This window comes from Artibeus jamaicensis, unplaced genomic scaffold (genome assembly GCF_021234435.1).
Source record: "Artibeus jamaicensis isolate MK-2021 breed Jamaican fruit bat unplaced genomic scaffold, CSHL_Jam_final contig_834, whole genome shotgun sequence".
In the NCBI taxonomy this organism is placed as follows: Eukaryota; Metazoa; Chordata; class Mammalia; order Chiroptera; family Phyllostomidae; genus Artibeus; species Artibeus jamaicensis.
This window is the reverse complement of record NW_026521981.1, coordinates 129,141-149,110: the sequence shown is the minus strand read 5'-3', so window position 1 is coordinate 149,110 and position 19,970 is coordinate 129,141. Positions and strand designations below refer to the sequence as shown.

The 19,970-nt window shown below is 37.5% G+C and overlaps 1 protein-coding gene and 1 long non-coding RNA gene across 2 annotated transcripts in view; one reads left to right on the top strand and one right to left on the bottom strand.

Moving 5' to 3' along the window:
- Window positions 1-19,970, bottom strand: part of LAMB4 (laminin subunit beta 4) — a 128,566-nt gene that overhangs the window by 16,094 nt on the left and 92,502 nt on the right. Inside the window, exons 28-30 of the mRNA XM_053673199.1 lie at window positions 14,486-14,691; window positions 13,735-13,899; window positions 3,162-3,306 (exon numbers count right to left, since the gene is read on the bottom strand). Of these exons, the coding sequence (XP_053529174.1) occupies window positions 3,162-3,306; window positions 13,735-13,899; window positions 14,486-14,691 (516 nt within the window). The remainder of the gene's footprint in view (window positions 1-3,161; window positions 3,307-13,734; window positions 13,900-14,485; window positions 14,692-19,970) is intronic.
- LOC128628560 (uncharacterized) overlaps window positions 1-19,970 on the top strand; it is a 46,900-nt gene that overhangs the window by 13,441 nt on the left and 13,489 nt on the right. The window lies entirely within an intron of this gene.

Here is a 19,970-nt window from a genome sequence, read left to right as displayed (position 1 = left end):
ATACAAGTGCATGATGCTCAGAGAGTCCCAAAGAAGTTGGACCCAAGGAAGCACACACTAAGGCACATCGCAATTACATTACCCAAGATTAAAGAAAAGGAGAGTCTTAAAAGCTGTGAGAGAAAATAAGATAGTTACCTACAAAGGAGTTCCCATAAGCCTATCAGCTGATTTCCCAAAAGAAACCTTGCAGACAAGAAGGGTCTGGTAAGAAGAATTCAAAGTCATGAAAAAGAAGGACCTACATCCAGAATTACTCTCTCCACTAAAGCTATCATTTAGAGTGGCAGATAAAATGCTGCCCAGACAAGGTAAAGTTAAAGGAGTTCATCATCATCAAAGCCTTATTACATGAAATGTTAAAGGGACTTATTTAAGAAAAAGAAGATCAAAATTATGAATTCTAAAATGACAACAAACTCACAACTATCAATAACCAAACCTAAAGAAAAAAACAAACTAAGCAAACAACTGGAACAAGAACAGATTCACAGAAATGGAGATCACATGGAGGGTTATCAGTGGGGTGAGGATGGGGGTAGAATGGGGAAAAGGTACAGGTAATAAGAAGAATAATAGGTAGGTACAAAATAGACAGGGGATGTTAAGAATAGTATAGGAAATGTAAAAGCCAAATAACTTACACGTACAACTTAGGGACATGAACTAAGGGGAGGAGAATGCTGGGCAGGGTGGGATAAAGAGGAGAAAAAAATAGGACAACTGTAGTAGCATAATCAATATAATATACTTAAAAAAACTGTTATATACATCTATGCTCTACTATTCAGAAAAATAAAATTGGCCCTCTTTGAGAACTAGAGTGGAAGGTGGATTGTTAGTGTTTGGGGTAACAACTTTGCATCACTGGCTCCTTATTGAGGCACAAGGGGGATAGTTAGAGATTAATTAGACGCAGATCTGATCCTCAAGGGGTTTGCTATCAGTGGGGAAGTATAAGTTATTCTACATAAAAACTAGTCATATAAGAGCAGAAGAGATGAATACAAGACAAAATGATGTGGGATCCAGAGGGAGCAGGAAATACTTCAGGAAGAATTTTGAAAAGACATTTAAACTGGGCCTTGGAGGACAGCACAGATGAAGCTTGTGAAGACGTGGGGAGAGGGAAGGGATGGAAGGCATTCTAAGATGAGGGAACCGCAAAAATGAAAGCTCACGAGAAACAGTTCACAACTCACTCTTGGTGGGAGAGCAGGGCTTCTAAAATTGGAGGAGTGGAATTTTGGAAATGCTGGGAGCCAATCACAGAAGTCCCAGAAGTAACTTGGACTTTGATCAGGAGGCAGTGAAAGCCACAGATGTTTTTTTTGCATTTAAGCAGCATGACACAAGTATGTATATTTTTTTGTAAGCATTTTTGCTTTAGCCATTTTGTTTTCTATAAGACAATATTTTACTTCCTGTAATATATTTGAAAAAGTGTGAAAAGCATTTTTATGAATCCATTAAAATCTTATTTTAAATGCAATCAGGGAGTTGGCTTTTTATAAATAGTAACTCTCTTTGTAAAATATTCTAATAAAACATGATTTACACTTAAGCACATATTCAGTCATCACACATTTATTGGCATTTATTATGAGATCATAAGTTCAAATTCAAGAGAAATGACTCATAACTTAGTTCATAAGGAATTCAGATCACAAGGAAAATATTAAAATGGTCCAAGGAGAACTGAATAGTGGGGCCACCATACATTCTACTGATGGCTTTATTTGGGCTTTATAGCAAGGAAAAGTGAGAAATGGGTGGTGAAAGGCACTGCTTCCTGGTCACCCAGGGTCTTGGGATCTGACCAGAGAATAGGATTTTTCTCTTTGCCTAGTCTAATTTTTGCTTTAACAATCGGGGCACATTATTTTTCAATTTTTTAGGTTAATTAAAGTGAAAATTTTATTAGAAATTTATTCAGTAGCAACAAGAAACAGGACTACTGTGGAATAAACCCTATGACCCAGTGAACTAAGTGGAAAGCAAGAATCTGCTTTCTGAACCATTTCCAGGGCTTGGGACCTGCGGCACCATTTCACACAAGTGGTCCGGCAGTTTTCATTTGTGCCACATAGGCTGGTATGTGCAGAAATAGCCAAAGTGTTCCTCCTCCAACCACTTCCTAAGTCATTGAAAATTTGCTTTTGAACAAACAAAAATGTCTAGTAGGCTGATCCCAACTCCATTCATTTTTACTGATTATTTTGGTCATTTTTATTAATCCTGTTTACTGCCCAATTTTTTTCTTACCATGAAAATCAGGGCCAGAAGCTGCTAATACAATTTCTAGAATTATTGAGATGGAAAAAATACTTGTTTGGCCACAGGGATCTCTTATAAATATTAAACAGATTAATGAAGTGACTGCACAGAAGGTAACAGACATCCCAACTGTCAGTTAATTCATGTGCAGAGTGTTAAATTGTTGATTTTGGAAGATGACTATGAAAAATAATGCCTCCTGAAAATAACTCTTGATAATGTTGTATCCAAACTGAATCATTTGAGAATAAGACTCCATGTTAATTTCCAGCTGTATTATTTGATTTTTATCTTAACTAATAATTCTCTGGAGTTTAAAATAAGTCTCTCCCAAATTTAGGCATTCCTTATAATATAATATAATTCCTTATAATAAGGAATAAGTTCGTAAGTAAAATAATTTATAATAATAATGAATTAAATAGTTCTTTTTGGCCAGTCAGAGAGAGCAATATGAGACTTGGGAAATAGTCAATAATATTTAATAACCAATATTTGAGATGCTACCTCACTGATGTTTGATACACTAACCAAAATTTGGCATACCTTCATTTATATATTCCATCAACAGAGAAAATTATAAAATCCTAACAAGAGGGAATCTGATATAGGCATCATGTTGAACTTTTCCTCTTCTAGCAAATAATTTTAAACACCAAGTTTATTCTTTTGACTAAATTCTAGTATTTATTACTAAATTAATCTCATTTGGGGGGTACAGAGTTAATATTTTATTTCATTAAGAAATTTTAAATCAAGGGGTATATTATTTTAATAATTTAGAAATGTCATTTCCAATCAATGTAATTTGGAATTGGTTGTGATGTTTGAGTATACATTTTTAAAAAGGAAACAAAAAGTAGTTCTAATATTAAAAAATTTACCTGACAAAAACTTTTTCAGTGTTTTGATGAAAAGTTTCATTTTTTCTTCTTCAGATTCACTTTGGTTTTTCATATTCCTCAGATTCTCACTTAACTGTAAGGTACTGTTTTTGGAAACTTCTGCCAGTTTACTTATATTTTTTATCTGGAATAAGAAAAAATCCAACAATGAGGAAAACACAAAAACACACAATGATTAGGCATGTTCTGTGATGTTCAACTGCTTAGCTGGACCAAGTACGATTGTCACCTAAATCGAAATAGAAGTGTAGATAATTAAACAATTTTAAAACATTTTAAAGGTCTCTTTTAAAAGATATTATTTGTTTTCATTATGATAAAATTTATCTTATAAAACATTATTAGTATTAAAAATCACTATTTGAAAATAACATTTGACTTTTCCTGACACAAATTATGTTTTAATGAGACTTTAGCATTCCAAAATATCAATAATTACATAGAAACTACTTCAGAGTACTTAATTAAAGTGGTCATTACATTGAACAAGTTGAGAGCATTTTCTTTTAAATAAGTTAAAACAGTTATTTTCTAAATCTTTCTCAAATTCAAATAATGCACTTCTGTTGAAAGCTTAAAGGAGAGCATTCTTTCTATCAAGAAGCAAGTTTGAACGCGGTGCAGGCTGCAGAGATAAACTTCAAGCACTTGGTACACTTGGTGAAGGAATGCTAGAACTAAAAGGCTTGCAAACTAGAAATGTAAATTCTTAAATGTGTGATTTGAGAAAGATCATGGACTTCTTCTTGGGATTCCAACAAAGTGGAGGAAAAGAAAATAAAAACAGAAGCCACAGGACAACATGGCCACCCAGCCGAGCTGTGTTGGAGGGATGTGACAGAAGCAGGGCTAATTAGGACCAAACATACCCAGCAGGACCTCCCTTTATTCCCCACAAAGAAAGCCTGCCTAATAGAGCCATACGTATTTTGAGGGAAAGGGCTTAATTATATCATTGGCAAATAATAAAACAAAAAGTAAATATTTACACGATTAAAATATGTATCTTAATTTTTCAGTTGTTCCTTAATTCTCTAGAAATTTTAAACTTTAATATAGAGAGTAGTTGCTAAGAAAGTAGATCTTAAAAGTTCTTACAAGGAAAAAAATGTAACTGTGATGTTAACTAAACTCATTGTGCTGATCATTTATCAATATATACATATATCAAGTCATGAGGTGGTACATCTGTCAATTATACTTCAATATAAAAAATAGATAGCAATAAGTAAGAATACATAACAGTAAAATGAGAATTACAGGAATAAATACTCTGGACAGGAAAGTGCCAAATTATACAGATAAAACCTCAGTGAACATTAGTTGATGCCATATTCAGAAAGAAAAAGATTGCTAAATTACTTCACTCCCAAAACATCTCTCTGCAATCCATCCTCTGTCACAATTCACTCCCGAGAATTCTCTCACAATCTCTCTGGCACTCTTTCCCTTCCTAATCAAGAGGAAAATACCACACCACTTCATCACCTGACAGCCCTGCCCCCATCTGTTTCCAGTTCTCCATTCATGTGCTGATTAAACTGGATTCTGCTAACACAGGGGTTATCTTTTAAAAGTGTAGTTTAATGGGGTTTGTTTAAGTGTAAAATCTCTGTTTTTTGAAAAGGTTCAATATAGTCGTTTAAAATTCCATTAAACAATTAAGCATTGTTTTAACCACTGGGATGCAAGACTGGAATTTCTGTTTACGTTCACTGCTGTGTTTCCAACATCTAGATAAATGTCTGGCATATAGTTGTGACTCATAAATATTTATTAAAATAATAAAGAATAGCATAAGTGAAAAACTATGTAGCGATATAAAATTATGACTATACAAATACAATTTTTCAACATGTAGTATATGTGTAGGGGTATTCTCCAACTTGGCTGGTCAGAGGCCTGCTCCAGACTTGGAATCTGGGGCATGTGGAGCAAGGACACAGGACCAGCTGGGCCTGAGGCCCAGGGGGATGAGGCTCTCAGAGCAAACTGTTGCTCTGAGGTTTTAGTGTGTGCATGCACATTCCTGTGTGGGGGTGCACATGCATGTATCATAGGTGGTTCTCACCTCTTTCCTAAGCTTGACCCTTTGTCCTCCTCTCCACTCTCCTCATCTCTCTGAGAGTTTCATGTACATTTCCTTTTTGTTCAGGAATTGGTTTTTGTTGCATGCAAACAAGAATGATGACTGATATAATATTTAATTTAACATTGGTTAAAAAAAAGAAAGCACTTTAAGAGGGTTTTTTTTTTCATCAAGGGCTCTATGTATATTGTCAAAAAAGGTGTGAGCTAGCCCTGACCACTGTGGCTCAGGTGGTTGGGCATCCTCTTCCAAAGTGAAAGGTTACCATTCCAATTCCCAGTCAGGGCCTGCCTGGGTTATGGGTTCAGTCCAGGTTGGGGTGCATATAAGAGGAACTGATCAATGTGTCTATCTCACATCCATGTTTCTCTCTCTTTTCTCCCTCCCTTCCTTTTTCTCTAAAAATAAATAAGAAAATTCATTTTTTTTAAAGAGTGACTCGGTGAGCACTTCATCTGGTTCTCAAGATGAATACAATGTTATTCACAAGATACATAAAACTGTGTTCACCCCTTTAAGGTGATTATAATGTATTAACAAAAAAATTTAAAGAAAACTAGGTAACCAAATAGTATACTTATCAACTGACCAGAAAAGTAAATGAAATCTTTTGAAATTATTAAAGATTCAATTATGGGTATTTAAATATTACAACTTTAAAAATATATACTTTATTAATTATGCTATTACACTTGTCTCACTTTTTTCTCCCTTTTACTCCCCTCCACCCTGCACTCTCAGCCCTCCAGCATTCCTCCCATTATAGTTCATTATAGTTCATGGCTATGGGTCGTACATTGTAAGTTTTTTGGCTTCTCCATTTTATATACTATTCTTAATCTCCCCCTATCTATTTTGTACCTATCAATTATGCTTCTTATTTATTCCCTGTACCTTTTCCCCCATTCTCCCAGCTTCCCCGCCCTGCTGATAATCCTCCATGGGATCTCCATTTCTCTGATTCTGTTACTGTTCTAGTTGTTTGCTTAGCTTGTTTTTATTTTTGTATTTAGGTTCAGTTGTTGATAGTTGTTGAGTTTGCTGTCATTTTACTGTTCATAGTTTGGATCTTCTTTTTCTTAGATAAGTCCCTTTAATATTGCATATAATAAGGGCTTGGTGATAATGAACTTCTTTCACTTGACCTTATCTGGGAAGCACTTTTATGCCCTTCCATTTAATTAAATTAATTAATTTATTTAGATTAAAAAATACATTTTATTGATTATGCCATTGCAGTTGTTCCATTTCCCCCCCTTCATTCCTTTCCACCCTGCACACTCCCTCCCCCACCCCTCCCCCCTTTAGTTTATGTCCATGTGTCACAAGTTCTTCAGATTCTATATTTCCCTACTATTCTTGCCCTCCCCCATGTCTATTTTCTACCTACCATCTATGCTACTTATTCTCTGTATCTTCTCCCCCCCTTCTCCTCCTCCCACTCCCCTGTTGCTAACCCTCCATGTGATCTCAATTTCTATGGTTCTGCTCCTGATCTAGCTGTCCTCTTAGTTTGCTTTTGTTTTAGGTGTGGTTGTTAATAACTGTGAGTTTGCTGACCTTTCACTGTTCATCATTTTTATCTTCTTTTTCTTAGATAAGTCCCTTTAACATTTCATATAATAAGGGCTTGGTGATGATGAAGTCTTTGAACTTGACCTTATCTGGGAAGCACTTTATCTGCCCTTCCATTTTAAATTATAGCTTTGCTGGATAGAGTAATCTTAGATGTAGGTCCTTGCCTTTCATGACTTCAAATAATTCTTTCCAACCCCCTCTTGTCTGCAAGTTTTCTTTTGAGAAATCAGCTGATAGGCTTATGGGAACTCCTTTGTAGGTAACTCTCTCCTTTCTTCTTGCTGCTTTAAAGATTTTCTCCTTCTCTTTAATATTGGGTAATGTAATTTTTTTTTACATTTTTAAAATATATTTTATTAATTATGCCATTACAGTTGTTCTATTCCCCTTCATTCCCCTCCACCCTGCACACCCCTCCCCCACTATTCCCTCCCTTTAGTTTAAGACCACATGTCTCAAGTTCTTTAGATTCTATATTTCCCATACTATTCTTGCCCTCCCCCCTATCTATTTTCTATCTACCGTCTATGCTACTTATTTTCTGTACCTTCTCCCCCCTTCTCCTTCTCCCACATCCCTGTTGCTAACCCTCCATGTGATCTTCATTTCTATGGTTCTGCTCCTGATCTAGCTGTCCTCTTAGTTTGCTTTTGTTTTAGGTGTGGTTGATAATAATTGTGAGTTTGCTGTCCTTTCACTGTTCATCTTCTTTATCTTCTTTTTCTTAGGTAAGTCCCTTTAACATTTCATATAATAAGGGCTTGGTGATGTTGAACTCTTTGAACTTGACCTTATCTGAGAAGCACTTTATCTGCCCCTCCATTCTAAATGAAAGCTTTGCTAGATAGAGCAATCTTGATTGTAGGTCTTTGGATTTCATGACTTGGAATACTTCTTTCCAGCCCCTTCTTGCCTGTAAGATCTCTTTTGAGAAATCAGCTGACAGTCTGATGGGAACTCCTTTGTAGGTGACTGTCCCCTTATCTCTTACTGCTTCTAGGATTCTCTCCTTCATTTTAATCTTGGCTAATATAATGATGATGTGCTTTGGTGTGTTCCTTCTTGGGTCCAACTTCTTTAGGACTCTCTGAGCTTCCTGGATTTCCTGGAAGTCTATTGCTTTTGCCAGATTGGGGAGTTCTCTTTTATTATTTGTTCAAATACAATTTCCACTTGTGGCTGTTCCTCTTCCCCTTCTGGTACCCCTATAATTCGGATGTTGGAATGTTTAAAGATGTCCTGGAGTTTCCTAAGCCTCTCCTCATTTTTTTGAATTCTTGTTTCTTCATATTTTTCTGTTTGGTCATTTTTTCCCTCCTTCTGGTCCACTCCTTTAAGTCCCAGTTTCCTTTCCATTACTATTGGTTTCCTGTGCATTTCCATTCATTTCAATTAGTTTAGCCTTCATATGTTCCTCTAATTTGTGACTAAAATCAACCAGTTCTGTGAGCAACCTGATCACCAGTGTTTTGAACTGTGCATCTGAAAGTTTGGCTATTTCTTCATCATTTAGATTTATCAGCTCTGGGGCTCTGAGTTGTTCTTGAGCCATGTTTTGATCTGTTCATTCCAGTTATGTATGACGAGCGGAGCCTTAGATGTTCACCAGGGCAGAGTCACCTAGGTTGCTGATTTGTGATGCTGTATGTGGGGGCGGGGTCAGAGAGGGACAATGGCTGTCCCCTCTGCCGCTTCCTGCCACCGGGGCCTGTGTGGTCCATCTCACTGCTAGCTCCTTCACTGGTTTATCTGCGCGCGAATGTGTGACCCGGATCAGTCCTCAGTAGGTCCACCGCCTTGCGCCCTCAGTGGGTCTGCCCACTACTCCATACCTGGATCTGCCTACAGCTGCTGGTGTGCCTGGGTCACGTGCCTGGGTCAGTCCAGTGGATCTTTCCTGCCTGACCCAGCTCTGCTGCTGGCTCTGCCCCTCTTACCAGTTTGGCTGAAGGGTTCATTGTTGTCAGACTTCCAGATAGTTCAATTTTCTGTGGTTTGGCTGCATTTTTGTTGCTAAAACTTTGTTGTTTTTAAACTTAGTTGTGGGAGAAGGTGCAGTGCTTCCACCCACGTCTCCATCTTGGCAGAAGTTCAGGTTGCCTTCTTCGGGTAATATATTTATGATGTGCCTTGGTATATTCCTTCTTGGGTCCAACTTCTTTGGGACTCTCTGAGCTTCCTGGACTTCCTGGAAGTCTGTTTCCTTTGCCAGATTAGAGAAGTTCTTCTTCATTTTTTTTCAAATAAGTTTTTAATTTCTTTCTCTTGTTCTCCTTCTGGCACCTCTATGATTCAGATGTTGGGATGTGTAAAGTTGTCCCAGAGGTTCTTAAGCCTTTCCTCATTTTCTTGAATTATTGTTTCTTCATTCTATTGTAGTTGAATGTTTATTCCTTCTTTCTGCTCCAAACCATTGCTTTGAGTCCTAGTTTCCTTCCCTTCACTGTTGGTTCCCTGTATGTTTTCCTTTATTTCATTTTTCACTTCCCTGTCTTTTACAACCATACTCAGCCATTTCTGTGAGTTCCTAATTACCAGTGTTTAGAACTCTGCATCTGATAGGTTGGCTATTTCTTCATCACTTAGTTCTACTTTTGGAGCTTTGATCTTTCATGTGGAATATTTTTTTTTGTCTCAGTGTGCCTGTAACATACTAAGGAGTGCGGCCTTAGGTATTCACCAGGGTAGGGCAACCCACTTTGCTGTATTGTGGCACTGTATGTGAGGAGGGATCAGAGAGGGAACAATGCTGCTTGCTCAGCTCTCAGCAGGTTTTCAGTCACTTCCCCCACTATGCACAAGCAAATTGGGTCATTCTGGTGCTGATTCTTGGGTGGGTGGGATTGTGTACATTCTAGGACCCTGCGTGTCTCTCCAACAAACTCTCCTGTTAATTTGGGAATTTATTCTGCCACTGCAACCCTAACAGGTTTTTTACAGCCAGAGATTTGGAGGCTTTCTTTTCCCTCACTGGAACCCTGGGTTGCACAGTCAGTTTTTCCTTCCCAGTTTATCTGCACACAAATGTGAGACCACCTGGTCCGCCAGCTGCTGCTGCACCCACCTGGTCCTCCAGCCTCTGCCTTGCCGCAAGACAGACACTCTCTGTCTCGACTACCCATCTCCACCCCTCCTACCAGTCTGAATGAATGTTTCTTCTGTTACTTCTTGGTTGTAGGACTTCCATACAGTTTGACTTTCTGGAAGTTCTGGTTATTTTTTGTTTTTAAATTTGTTATTGTCCTTCTTTTGATTGTGGGAGAGGGCAAAATGTATCTTTCTACACCTTCATTTTGGCCAGAAGTCTAAAACAACTTTATGGAGACAGTTGGTCCAGCCAACATGGAGGTCAGGGTAAACACAGCTTGCCTACTTGCACAATCACAGCAAAAATATAATTACATTATAAAACAGATACCATCCAGAATCATAAAATCTACCTGTATGGAAGTCCAAAAACAAGGAATTAAAGAAGTCACATTTAGCCCTGGCTGGTGTTACTCAGTGGATTGAGCACTGACCTGCAAGCCAAAGGGTCACTGGTTTGATTCTCAGCCAGGGCACATGCCTGGATTGCAGGCCAGGTCCCCAGTAGGGGGCATGTGAGAGGCAACTACACACTGATACTTTTCTTCTCTCTCTCTCCTTCCCTACTCCTCTGTCTAGAAATGAACAAGTAAAATCTTTTTTAGAAATTCACATTTCTCTAGATGAGTAGGAGGGGCAGAGATGTAGAAAGGCTCAGAGCAGCATGGCAGCACAGAGACATGAAATGGGTGGTCACACACCCGTCTGTGGTAGATAAAAATTGGGAGGCATACCTTTGGAGTGAGGGATCCCAGAACCACACTGGAACACTGAGCCCAAGATTACAGGGCCAGGAAGATATGTCCCCATAATTACTGGCTGAAAAAACCACTGGGGATTCGGGTGACAAAAGAAGCTGCAAGAGTCTTAGGAGTCTCCTCTTAATGGGCTTGCAACATACTTAGGACTTATGCAGACTCACCCTCTGGGCTTCAGCACTGGGGCAGCAGCTGGAAGGGCACCAATGGCACACGGGGAGAAATGGAAGTATTTGGCATCAGGGTGAGTGCCAAGGGATGGCTTTCTGCAGGGCAAAACTTGGGAGGCCAGGAAGCACAATTGTCCCCTTTCTGAGTCCTCCTCCTCAAAAGCCACAGAGTGGCAACACCATATCTGAGACTCCATCATCCTGGTTCATATGGGTTGCCCAGACTTGGGGATTACCTAAGGCTCTGCCCCATCCAGTTTACTGGTGCACTTTTCTACAACAGGCCATGCTACTTAGGGAGTCCAAAGCAGCTCTATGTAGTACATAGAAACATACACAGGGAGGCTGCCAAAATGAGGAGACAAAGAAATATGGCCCAAATGAAAGAAATGATCAAAACTCCAGAAAAAAACTAAACAAGAGGGAGATAAGCAATCTATCAGATACGGAGTTCAAAACACTTCTTATTAGGATGCTCAAAGAACTCACTGGATATTTCAACAGCATAAAAAAGACCCAGAGAGAAATGAAGTTTACACTAAGTAAAATTAAAAAAAATTACAGGGAATCAACAGTGTAGTGGATGAAACCAAGAATCAAATCAATGATTTGGAACACAAGGAAGAAAAAAAACATTCAATCAGAACAACAAGAAGAAAAAATAATCTGAAAAAAAAAAAAAAGAGGACAAGGTAAGTAGCCTCTTGGACAACTTCAAACTTACCAACATTAACATCATAGGGGTGCTGGAAGGAGAAGAGAAAGCAAAAAATTGGAAATCTATTTGAAAAAATAGTGAAAGAAAACTTCCCTACTTTGGTGAAGAAAATAGATATGTAAGACCAGGAAGCACAGAGAGTCCCAAACAAGATGGATACAAACAGGACCACACCAAGACACATTATAATTAAAATGCCAAAGGTTAAAGAAAAAGAGAGACTCTTAAAAGCAGCAAGAGAAAAGTAGATAGTTTCTTACAAAGCAGTTTCCATAGGACTGTCAGCTGATTTCTCAAAAAGAAACTTTGCAGGCTAGAAGGGACTGGAAAAAAATATTCAAAGGGATGAAAAGCAGGAACCTATAACCTAGATTCTATCCAGCAAAGCTATAATTTAGAATGGAAGAACAGATAAAGAATTTCTCAAATAAGATAAAACTAAAGGAATTCACCATCACCAAGCTATTATTATATGAAGTGCTAAAGGGAATTGTATAAGAAAAAGATCAAAACAATGAACAGGGAAATGGCTATAAATTCACAACTATCAATAGTTGAATCTAAATAACTAAGCAAACAAACAGAACAGAAACAGAACCATAGATATGGAGATGATTTGGAAAGTTATCAGTTGGGAGAAGGAAGAGGGTAAATGGGAAAAGGTGCATAGATTAAGTATGTCTTGGTAGGTACAGAAAAGACAAGGGGATGCTAAAAACAGTATAGAAAATGGAGCTGCCAAAGAACTTATATGCACCACCCATGGGCATGAACTAAGGTGGGGATTGCCAGAGGGAATGGGGGGGTCCCAAGTAAAGGGGGGAAAAGGGAGAAAACTTTAGACAACTGTTGTTGGGAACTGGCCTGCCTGGTTTCAGAAGCTGTAACCCCCACATGGCTAGGGCTGGGTGAGTGACCTTTGGACCATAAGACACTACTAAGGAGACAAAGCTTACTCCCTAGCAGGGGTGCCACCTCTGCTCCTGTTACTTCACCCTGCCTGGCCCCCAATGCATGATTGGTTAGCCCATGATGGGTAAGATTCCTTGAGAGAGGGGTGACCTAAGACAAGCATGATCATGGGGGGCCCCAGGAAGGACTTGGGGGGCTATAGCAAAAGCAGGTGATGGACCCTCACCCCTCAGCTTTGACATAGCTTGAGTCCTCATTCTGTCTGCAAGAAGTCTCCTAATCTCTTGGCTGCATGACTTAAGTGTGGAACAATGAGAGAGGATGGTGCAGTCCTGTGCTGGAAAGGCCTAAGAAAAAATATATAAAATCCCGTGAATCCTGCTTTGATAAGAATGCTCTCAATTAAATGATAAGGGTCTGAGCAGGAAATGAGTTTGTTTCCCAAAGTTTTGTAGCCCTTTAGCTAACAGACTCTGACTCAGAATAAGCCCTTGTAGTTCTTTGTATGCTATCTATTGTTTGATTCTTACTGCCTAACAATGATTAATGAGCTTTCCCTATATTCCTGTGCAAAATGAACCCAGTAAAAGCCCATTGAGGAAAAGGCTCTTGGCCCTTCTCCTTGGAGAGATCAACCACCTTTCCTCCCTAAGCACATCATGTCTTGGTACACTGATTCTCATCTGCATGGAACAGGGCAGGGGGGGCCTGTGGGCAGAGCCCCCCCACAAACTGTAGTAGCATAATCAGTAAAATATATTAAAAAACACTTTATCATGTTTATCAATCTAGGAAGGAGTTCAAGGCATAAGGGTATATTCCTAGTAAAATATTTTCTAACATTAAATTCTAATGTTAAACTGTGCATATTGGTAGAATTTTAAGTTTACACTTAAATTGATAAAAAGTTATTATTTACTTTGGGAGATCTATAGTTTTTAAAACTTTAGGAGTCTTCACATTTCAATGTAGTGTTTACTGTAAAAGAAATATGTCCACTGAAGTCTATGTCCTATAAACATATGGTAATGGAAATATTACAGAAATAGAAAACATGTCAATATTCACATCTACTACATTTATCTATCTGTACATCTATATCCTATATTTCCAGGCCTAATAAGAATGCCTAATGTCTAGAATCACCCTTTTGCTTATATTCTAAATGGCAGTTTTAAAAATTTCAAATAGTTTGCTTTCTTTATTGCTTTACAGATGAACAAGAAAAGACATTATTTACCTGATTCTTCAGCTCTTGAGCCTGATTGATCGAATGATGAATCATGGACTTTGTTTGCTGAGCTTTATGAAGGGCATTCCTCGAAAGGGTCAGGGAGTCACGACAGCTTGGGCCAACACACGGAGAGAGTGCACATGGCTCGTTCTCCTCTCGTTCTCCACATACCTGACAGGAGAGATGACATATTAAAAAACAATTTGCTGGCAGAGTTCTTTTAAATGTCATCCAGGCTCACTGAGGCAAGGCACTGTCTATTCATGTTTTTCTTCAATAGTAGCTCATATTTACTGTATAGATATAACCCATGAAATGTTTCTTAGCTAACTAAATCAGCATCTAAATTATTTATTATCAGCCTTGTGCCAACCAATGTCATTTTTATACTTTTTTTTTTTTTTGCGGAAAATTGTCAAATGTCTAGCATTTTCATGCTAATTTTATTTTTAAAAAATAAAAGTTACCTTTACTTATAAATAAGCCGAAATAGCAAACTGTACTCTTTGGGAAGTACTGTATATAATATAAAACAATAAAGTCAAGCTACAAGTTTTACTCTTTGATAGTTCTTAAACTTTGACTTAAGAAATAAAAACATAAATATAGTTACATTATACATCAGATAATAGGACATATATACATATACATTAACACAAAATAAAAAATATAAGGTATAAAAGTAAAATATAATTGAAGAGATTTGTATGACAAGTACAGACTATAAACATTTTTATTATATCATATGAATATTTACCTTTTTCTTCAATATTTGGATATCTGGCATCCTAATCTGTTTTAATTTTTCTAATGACAAGGTTTCTTTTGAAGTTAGTGTATCTAAGATGTTAAGTAAATCAATCCTTGTTTTTTCAGAATTATTTATGATGGAAGTAATTTCACTAATTTTTTTTTCAGCAGATGATGATCTGTGATAATGCTTCTTGATGATCTCTGAGTAATCTATATTACAAATTGAGGTAAGATAAATGTGAAAACAAGTGAAAATATACATTGGCTATCAAGACAATCATTTCACAATTTGACTACTATCTTTAATATTTAAATGACAATATAAAAATTCAACATTCTCTCTTTCTTAGATTTGCACTTCATGAGGGAGGAGTTGATGTAGTATAATAAATATAGATATAATAGACATAGAACATTCAGATCTATGTCTGCAGGAATGCATTTGAGTGTTAGCTCAACTTTTACTGTCTAGATATGTCCTTGAGCAAATTGGTTAACCTCTTAGTGTGTCCTTATCTGTAAATTGTGGTGATAATTGGTGAGGATTAAGTGAGATATGAAAATACTTTGTAAAGCATTCCACAAGTCTATGAATTATGTATTAATTATGAACCTGAGTATAATAAACCAACTAAATTTACCTAATCATTCCGAGCATGAGTAGACAAACTTGTTCTGCAAAATGGCAGGAATAAATGTTTTAGGTTTGCCGGTGATAGTGTTTCTGTCACAAGGAGTCAATTCTGGAAATGTTGTGTGAAAGGAGCAGCAGACGACATATAAATAAATCAGTGAGGTTGTCTTCTAATGAAACTTTATTTACAAAAACAGGTTATAGGCAGAATTTGCTGGCAAACTGTTGACTGTCTTATCTGACCTCTGATGACAGCAGCCTACATTTGTTGGGTACTTTCTATATGTCTGTACTTCCCATCCATTTCCTTCCTTAACCTTCACAGAACACTGTGAGGTGTGCATTAGTGTGATCACCCCCATTCAACAAGTGAGTAAATGAGGCTTTGAGGAGGTAAGCTCTTTTTTAAAAAATTTATTTATTTTAATTGTTGTTCAAGTACAGTTTTCTGTCTTTTACTCCCATACCAGTTCACCCCACCCCCTCTCTCCCATTCCCTCCCCCTTAGTTTTTGTCCATGTGTCCTTTATACTTATTCCTGTAAACCCTTCCCATTTCCCCCTGAACTTCCCTCCCCTCTCCCCTCTAGTCACTGTCAGCCTGTTCTCTATTTCAGTGTCTTTGGTTATATTTTGCTTGCTTATTTGTTTTGTTGCTTAGGCTCCTGTTAAAGGTGAGATCCATATGGTATTTGTCTTTTATCACCTGGCTTATTTCACTCAGCATAATGCTTTCCAATTCCATCCATGCTGTCCCAAAGGAGCTGGTTCTTTCTTTCTGCTGCATAGAATTCCATTGTGTAAATGTACCGTAGTTGTTTGATCCAGTCATTTGCTGATGGGCACCTGGGTTGGTTCCAACTCTTGCCTATTGTAAATTGTGCTGCTATGAACATTGGGGTGCATAGGTTCTTTTAGATTGGTGTTTCAAGGTTCTTAGGATACAATACTAGTAGTGGAATTCCTGGGTCAAAAGGCATATCTGTTTTTAGTTTTCTTAGGAAATTCCATACTGTTTTCCATAGTGGTTGTACCAGTCTGCAATCCCACAAACAGTGAACTAGGGTCCCCTTTTCTCCACAACGTCTCCAACACTTGCTTGTTGCTTTGTTTATGATGGCCATTCTGACTGGTGTAAAGTGGTATCTCATTGTGGTTTTAATTAGCATCTCTCTGATGGCTAGTGATATCGAGCATCTATTCACGTGTCTCTGGATTTTCTGTATGTCCTCCTTGGAGAAGTATCTGTTCAAGTCCTTTGTCCACTTTTTAATTGGGTTGCATGCCTTAGAGTGGAGTCGTGTGAGTTCTTTGTATATTTCGGATATTAAACTCTTGTCTGAGGTATCATTGGCAATTATGTTTTCCCATACCATTGGTTGTCTTTTATTTTAATATTGTTTTCTTTAGCCATGCAGAAGCTTTTAATTTTGATGAGATCCCATTTGTTTATTCTTTCCTTTATGGCCCTTGCTCTAGGGGACATATCAGTAAAAAAGTTGCTGCGTGAAATACCTGAGATTCTCTTGCCTATGTTCTCCTCTAGGACTTTAATGGTGCCACGGCTTATATTTAAGTCTCTTATCCACCTTGAATTTATTTTGGTGTATGGTGTAAGTCTGTGCTCAAGTTTCATTTTTTTGCATGTAGCTGTCCAGTTCTCCCTACACCATTTGTTGAAGAGGCTAGTTTTACTCCATTTTATGTTGCTGCCCCCTTTCTCGAATATTAATTTACTGTAGAGACTTGGGCTCTTTGTTCTGTTTCACTGGTCCATGTGCCTGTTTTTATGCCAGTACCAGGCTGTTTTGATTACAGTGGCCTTATAATATACAGTTTGGTATCAGGTATTGTGACCCCTCCTACTTTGCTCTTCTTTCTCAAAATTGCTACAGCTATTTGGGGTTGTTTATGGTTCCGTATAAATTTTTGAAGTGTTTGTTCTATGTCTGTGAAATATGCCATTGGTACTTTAATAGGTATTGCATTGAAACTGTAAATTGCTTTGGGTAGTATAGACATTTTGATAATGCTAATTCTTCCAGTCCATGAACACAGTATATGTTTCCATTTGTTTGTGGCTTCCTTGATTTCTTTCTTCAGTGTTGTGTAGTTTTCTGCATACAGGTCTTTTACCATCCTTGGTTAGGTTTATTCCTAGGTATTTTATTTTTCTTTTTGCTATATGAAATGAAATTCTTTTCTTGATTTCTGCTTCTGCTGTTTCATTGTTGGTATACAAAAATGCCTTTGATTTCTGGATATTGACTTCGTACCCCACAGTTTTGCCAAATTCATTTATTAGGTTGAGCAGTTTTTGGGTGGAGTCTATAGGATTTTCCATGTATACTATCATGTCATCTGCGAACAGTGACAGTTTTGTTTCCTCTTTTCTGATTTGGATGCCTTTTATTTCCTTCTCTTGTCTGATTGCTGTGGCTGAAATTTCTAATACTATATTGAATAGAAGTGATGAAAGTGGACAACCTTCTCTTGTTCCTGATCTTAGTGGAAAAGCTTTTAGTTTTTGCCCATTGAGTATGATGTTGGCTGTAGGTGTCTCATATGTGGCCTTTATTATATTGAGGAATGCTCCCTCTATTCCCACTTTGTTGAGTGTTTTAATCATAAATGGGCACTGTACCTTATCAAATGCTTTTTCTGCATCTATTGATATGATCATATGATTTTTGTCTTTGCTTTTGTTTATGTGATGTATTACATTTACTGATTTGTGAATATTGAACCACCCTTGCATCCCTGGGATGAATCCCACTTGGTCATGGTGTATGATCTTTTTAATGTATTGTTAGATGCGGTTTGTCAATATTTGGATGAGAATTTATGGTCTATGTTCATCAGCAATATTGGCCTGAAGTTTTCTTTCTTTGTTGTGTCTTTATCTGGTTTTGGCATTAGGAAGATGCTGGCTTCATAAAAAGAGTTTGGGAGTCTTCTGTCTTCTTGGATTTTTTTGGAATATTCTGTGAAGAATGGGGGTTAACTCTTCCTTAAATGCTTTGTAGAATTCTCCTATGAAACCATCTGGTCCAGGGCTTTTGTGTTTTGGGAGTTTTTTTTATTACTGCTTCAATTTCATCTGCTGTTATTGGTCTGTTCGGGCTTTCTGCTTCTTCTTCATTGAGTTTTGGAAGACTATACTTTCCTAGAAATGTGTCCATTTCACCTAGGTTTTCAAATTTCTTTGCATAGTTTGTCATAGTAATTTCTTACTATGTATTTCTGTGGTATCAGCTGTAATCTCTTGAGGAGGTAAGCTCTTTGCCTGAGGTCTCACTGCTAGGAAGAGAGGAAGCCAGGATTTGAAGCCAGGGGAGTTTGGGTATAGAATCTGTGTTCCTTTTTAATATTTTCCATATTTTATTAAAATGCAAATTCATAAAAGTAATATGGTATATTTTAATGTAAATGATAATATTTAGGGCTTTAAACTATAACTTAATGTCTTAGGAACCAGAGGCCTGAGGTCCTGTTCTCCACTCCCTACATAACCATCATCCAGGCACCAAGCACGCCTTATCTTTTAAACCTCCCTAGTTCTTACCCTCCTATACCCTTAACACACATGATTTTCATTTATCCTGAAAGAAAACAAAACAAAAGAAAACATATTCCTATTGTTTGGAATGATTTTCTTTCTTTGTCTGGCAAATTTATCTTCATTCCGTGAAGCCCAATTCCTTTGTCACCTATTCCTTGAAGCCTTTCCTAATAAACTCAGAGAGGAGTTCTGTTTTACTACTACTTTGTTCCTGAAGCAACTGAAGAAGCTCAAAAATTTAGACTTTTTGTTTGCAATTGTTTATATGCCTGTCTTCCCACTAGATTGGAATAACTTAAGGGCAAGGACATGCAATGTTCATCTCCCCAGCAGAGTGTCAGACATCGAGAAAGAGCTCAGTAACTGCTATTGAACTGTAAAATTGAGAGGCATAGCAAGAGGGTGTTTTTCCATTCTTCTCCCTGGTTTGGGCGACTGCCTGGAGAGTTCCAAGCCAATTCTTCTCTCTTGGCATGGCATTTATTGAGCATCAGCAGTAATTATTTCACTAAACATAGGTCTGCCTTTATGGTCATAATTGTCATGTATTTTGGTTTTTTTAGATCAAGTTCTGATGAAAAACAGGAACATACACATATAACAAAGAAAAGCAGACGGTGTTTTGGCCTTGAGGTGGGTTTCATATATATTTTCACTTTACCTTTCAATTAGATGGGTTAGGTATGAATAAGTTTAGTGCTGCCCCTCCTCGTAGTATTAAGTTGTTCATTTCCAAATATAATAGATATCTCATCAGAGATCAGGAGAAGAGCTAATCAAAGTTTTGCTTCAGCATTCCATTTCTCCTCCGTTCATCTTGGCTTTGCCACAGCTCCCATTCATTTTTGAGAACTATACAATGCGAATTGTGGGCTTCCAGTATATTACATGACTTGAAACTCCCTACAAAGTTTTTATGAGGAAGTTCTTTTTGCTAATATCCCATTGTATTTGTGGTTGCTGAAAATGGGGTGGCTCATATGCAGGACAGCATAGAAACATATCTCTCTTATTTTCTTATACTTGTTAGAATTTCTAATTTGCTGATTTCACAAGACCCCTTGCATAGTTTGGCTCTAGAATGTTCCTTTGGTATTTGTTTAGTATCAGACATTGTTAGCTTTATTCATGATTTTGAGCAAATGCTATCTGGGTTCTGCAATATTTAAAAAGTTGAAATATTCATGTAAAAATAACATGGTCAATGAGTGTGTTTTCATGTTCTGAAGTGCTTGGGCACTTTGGCAATAAGCACAGGGTGACTTGCTAATGGAATGTGCTATGGATTTTGTAA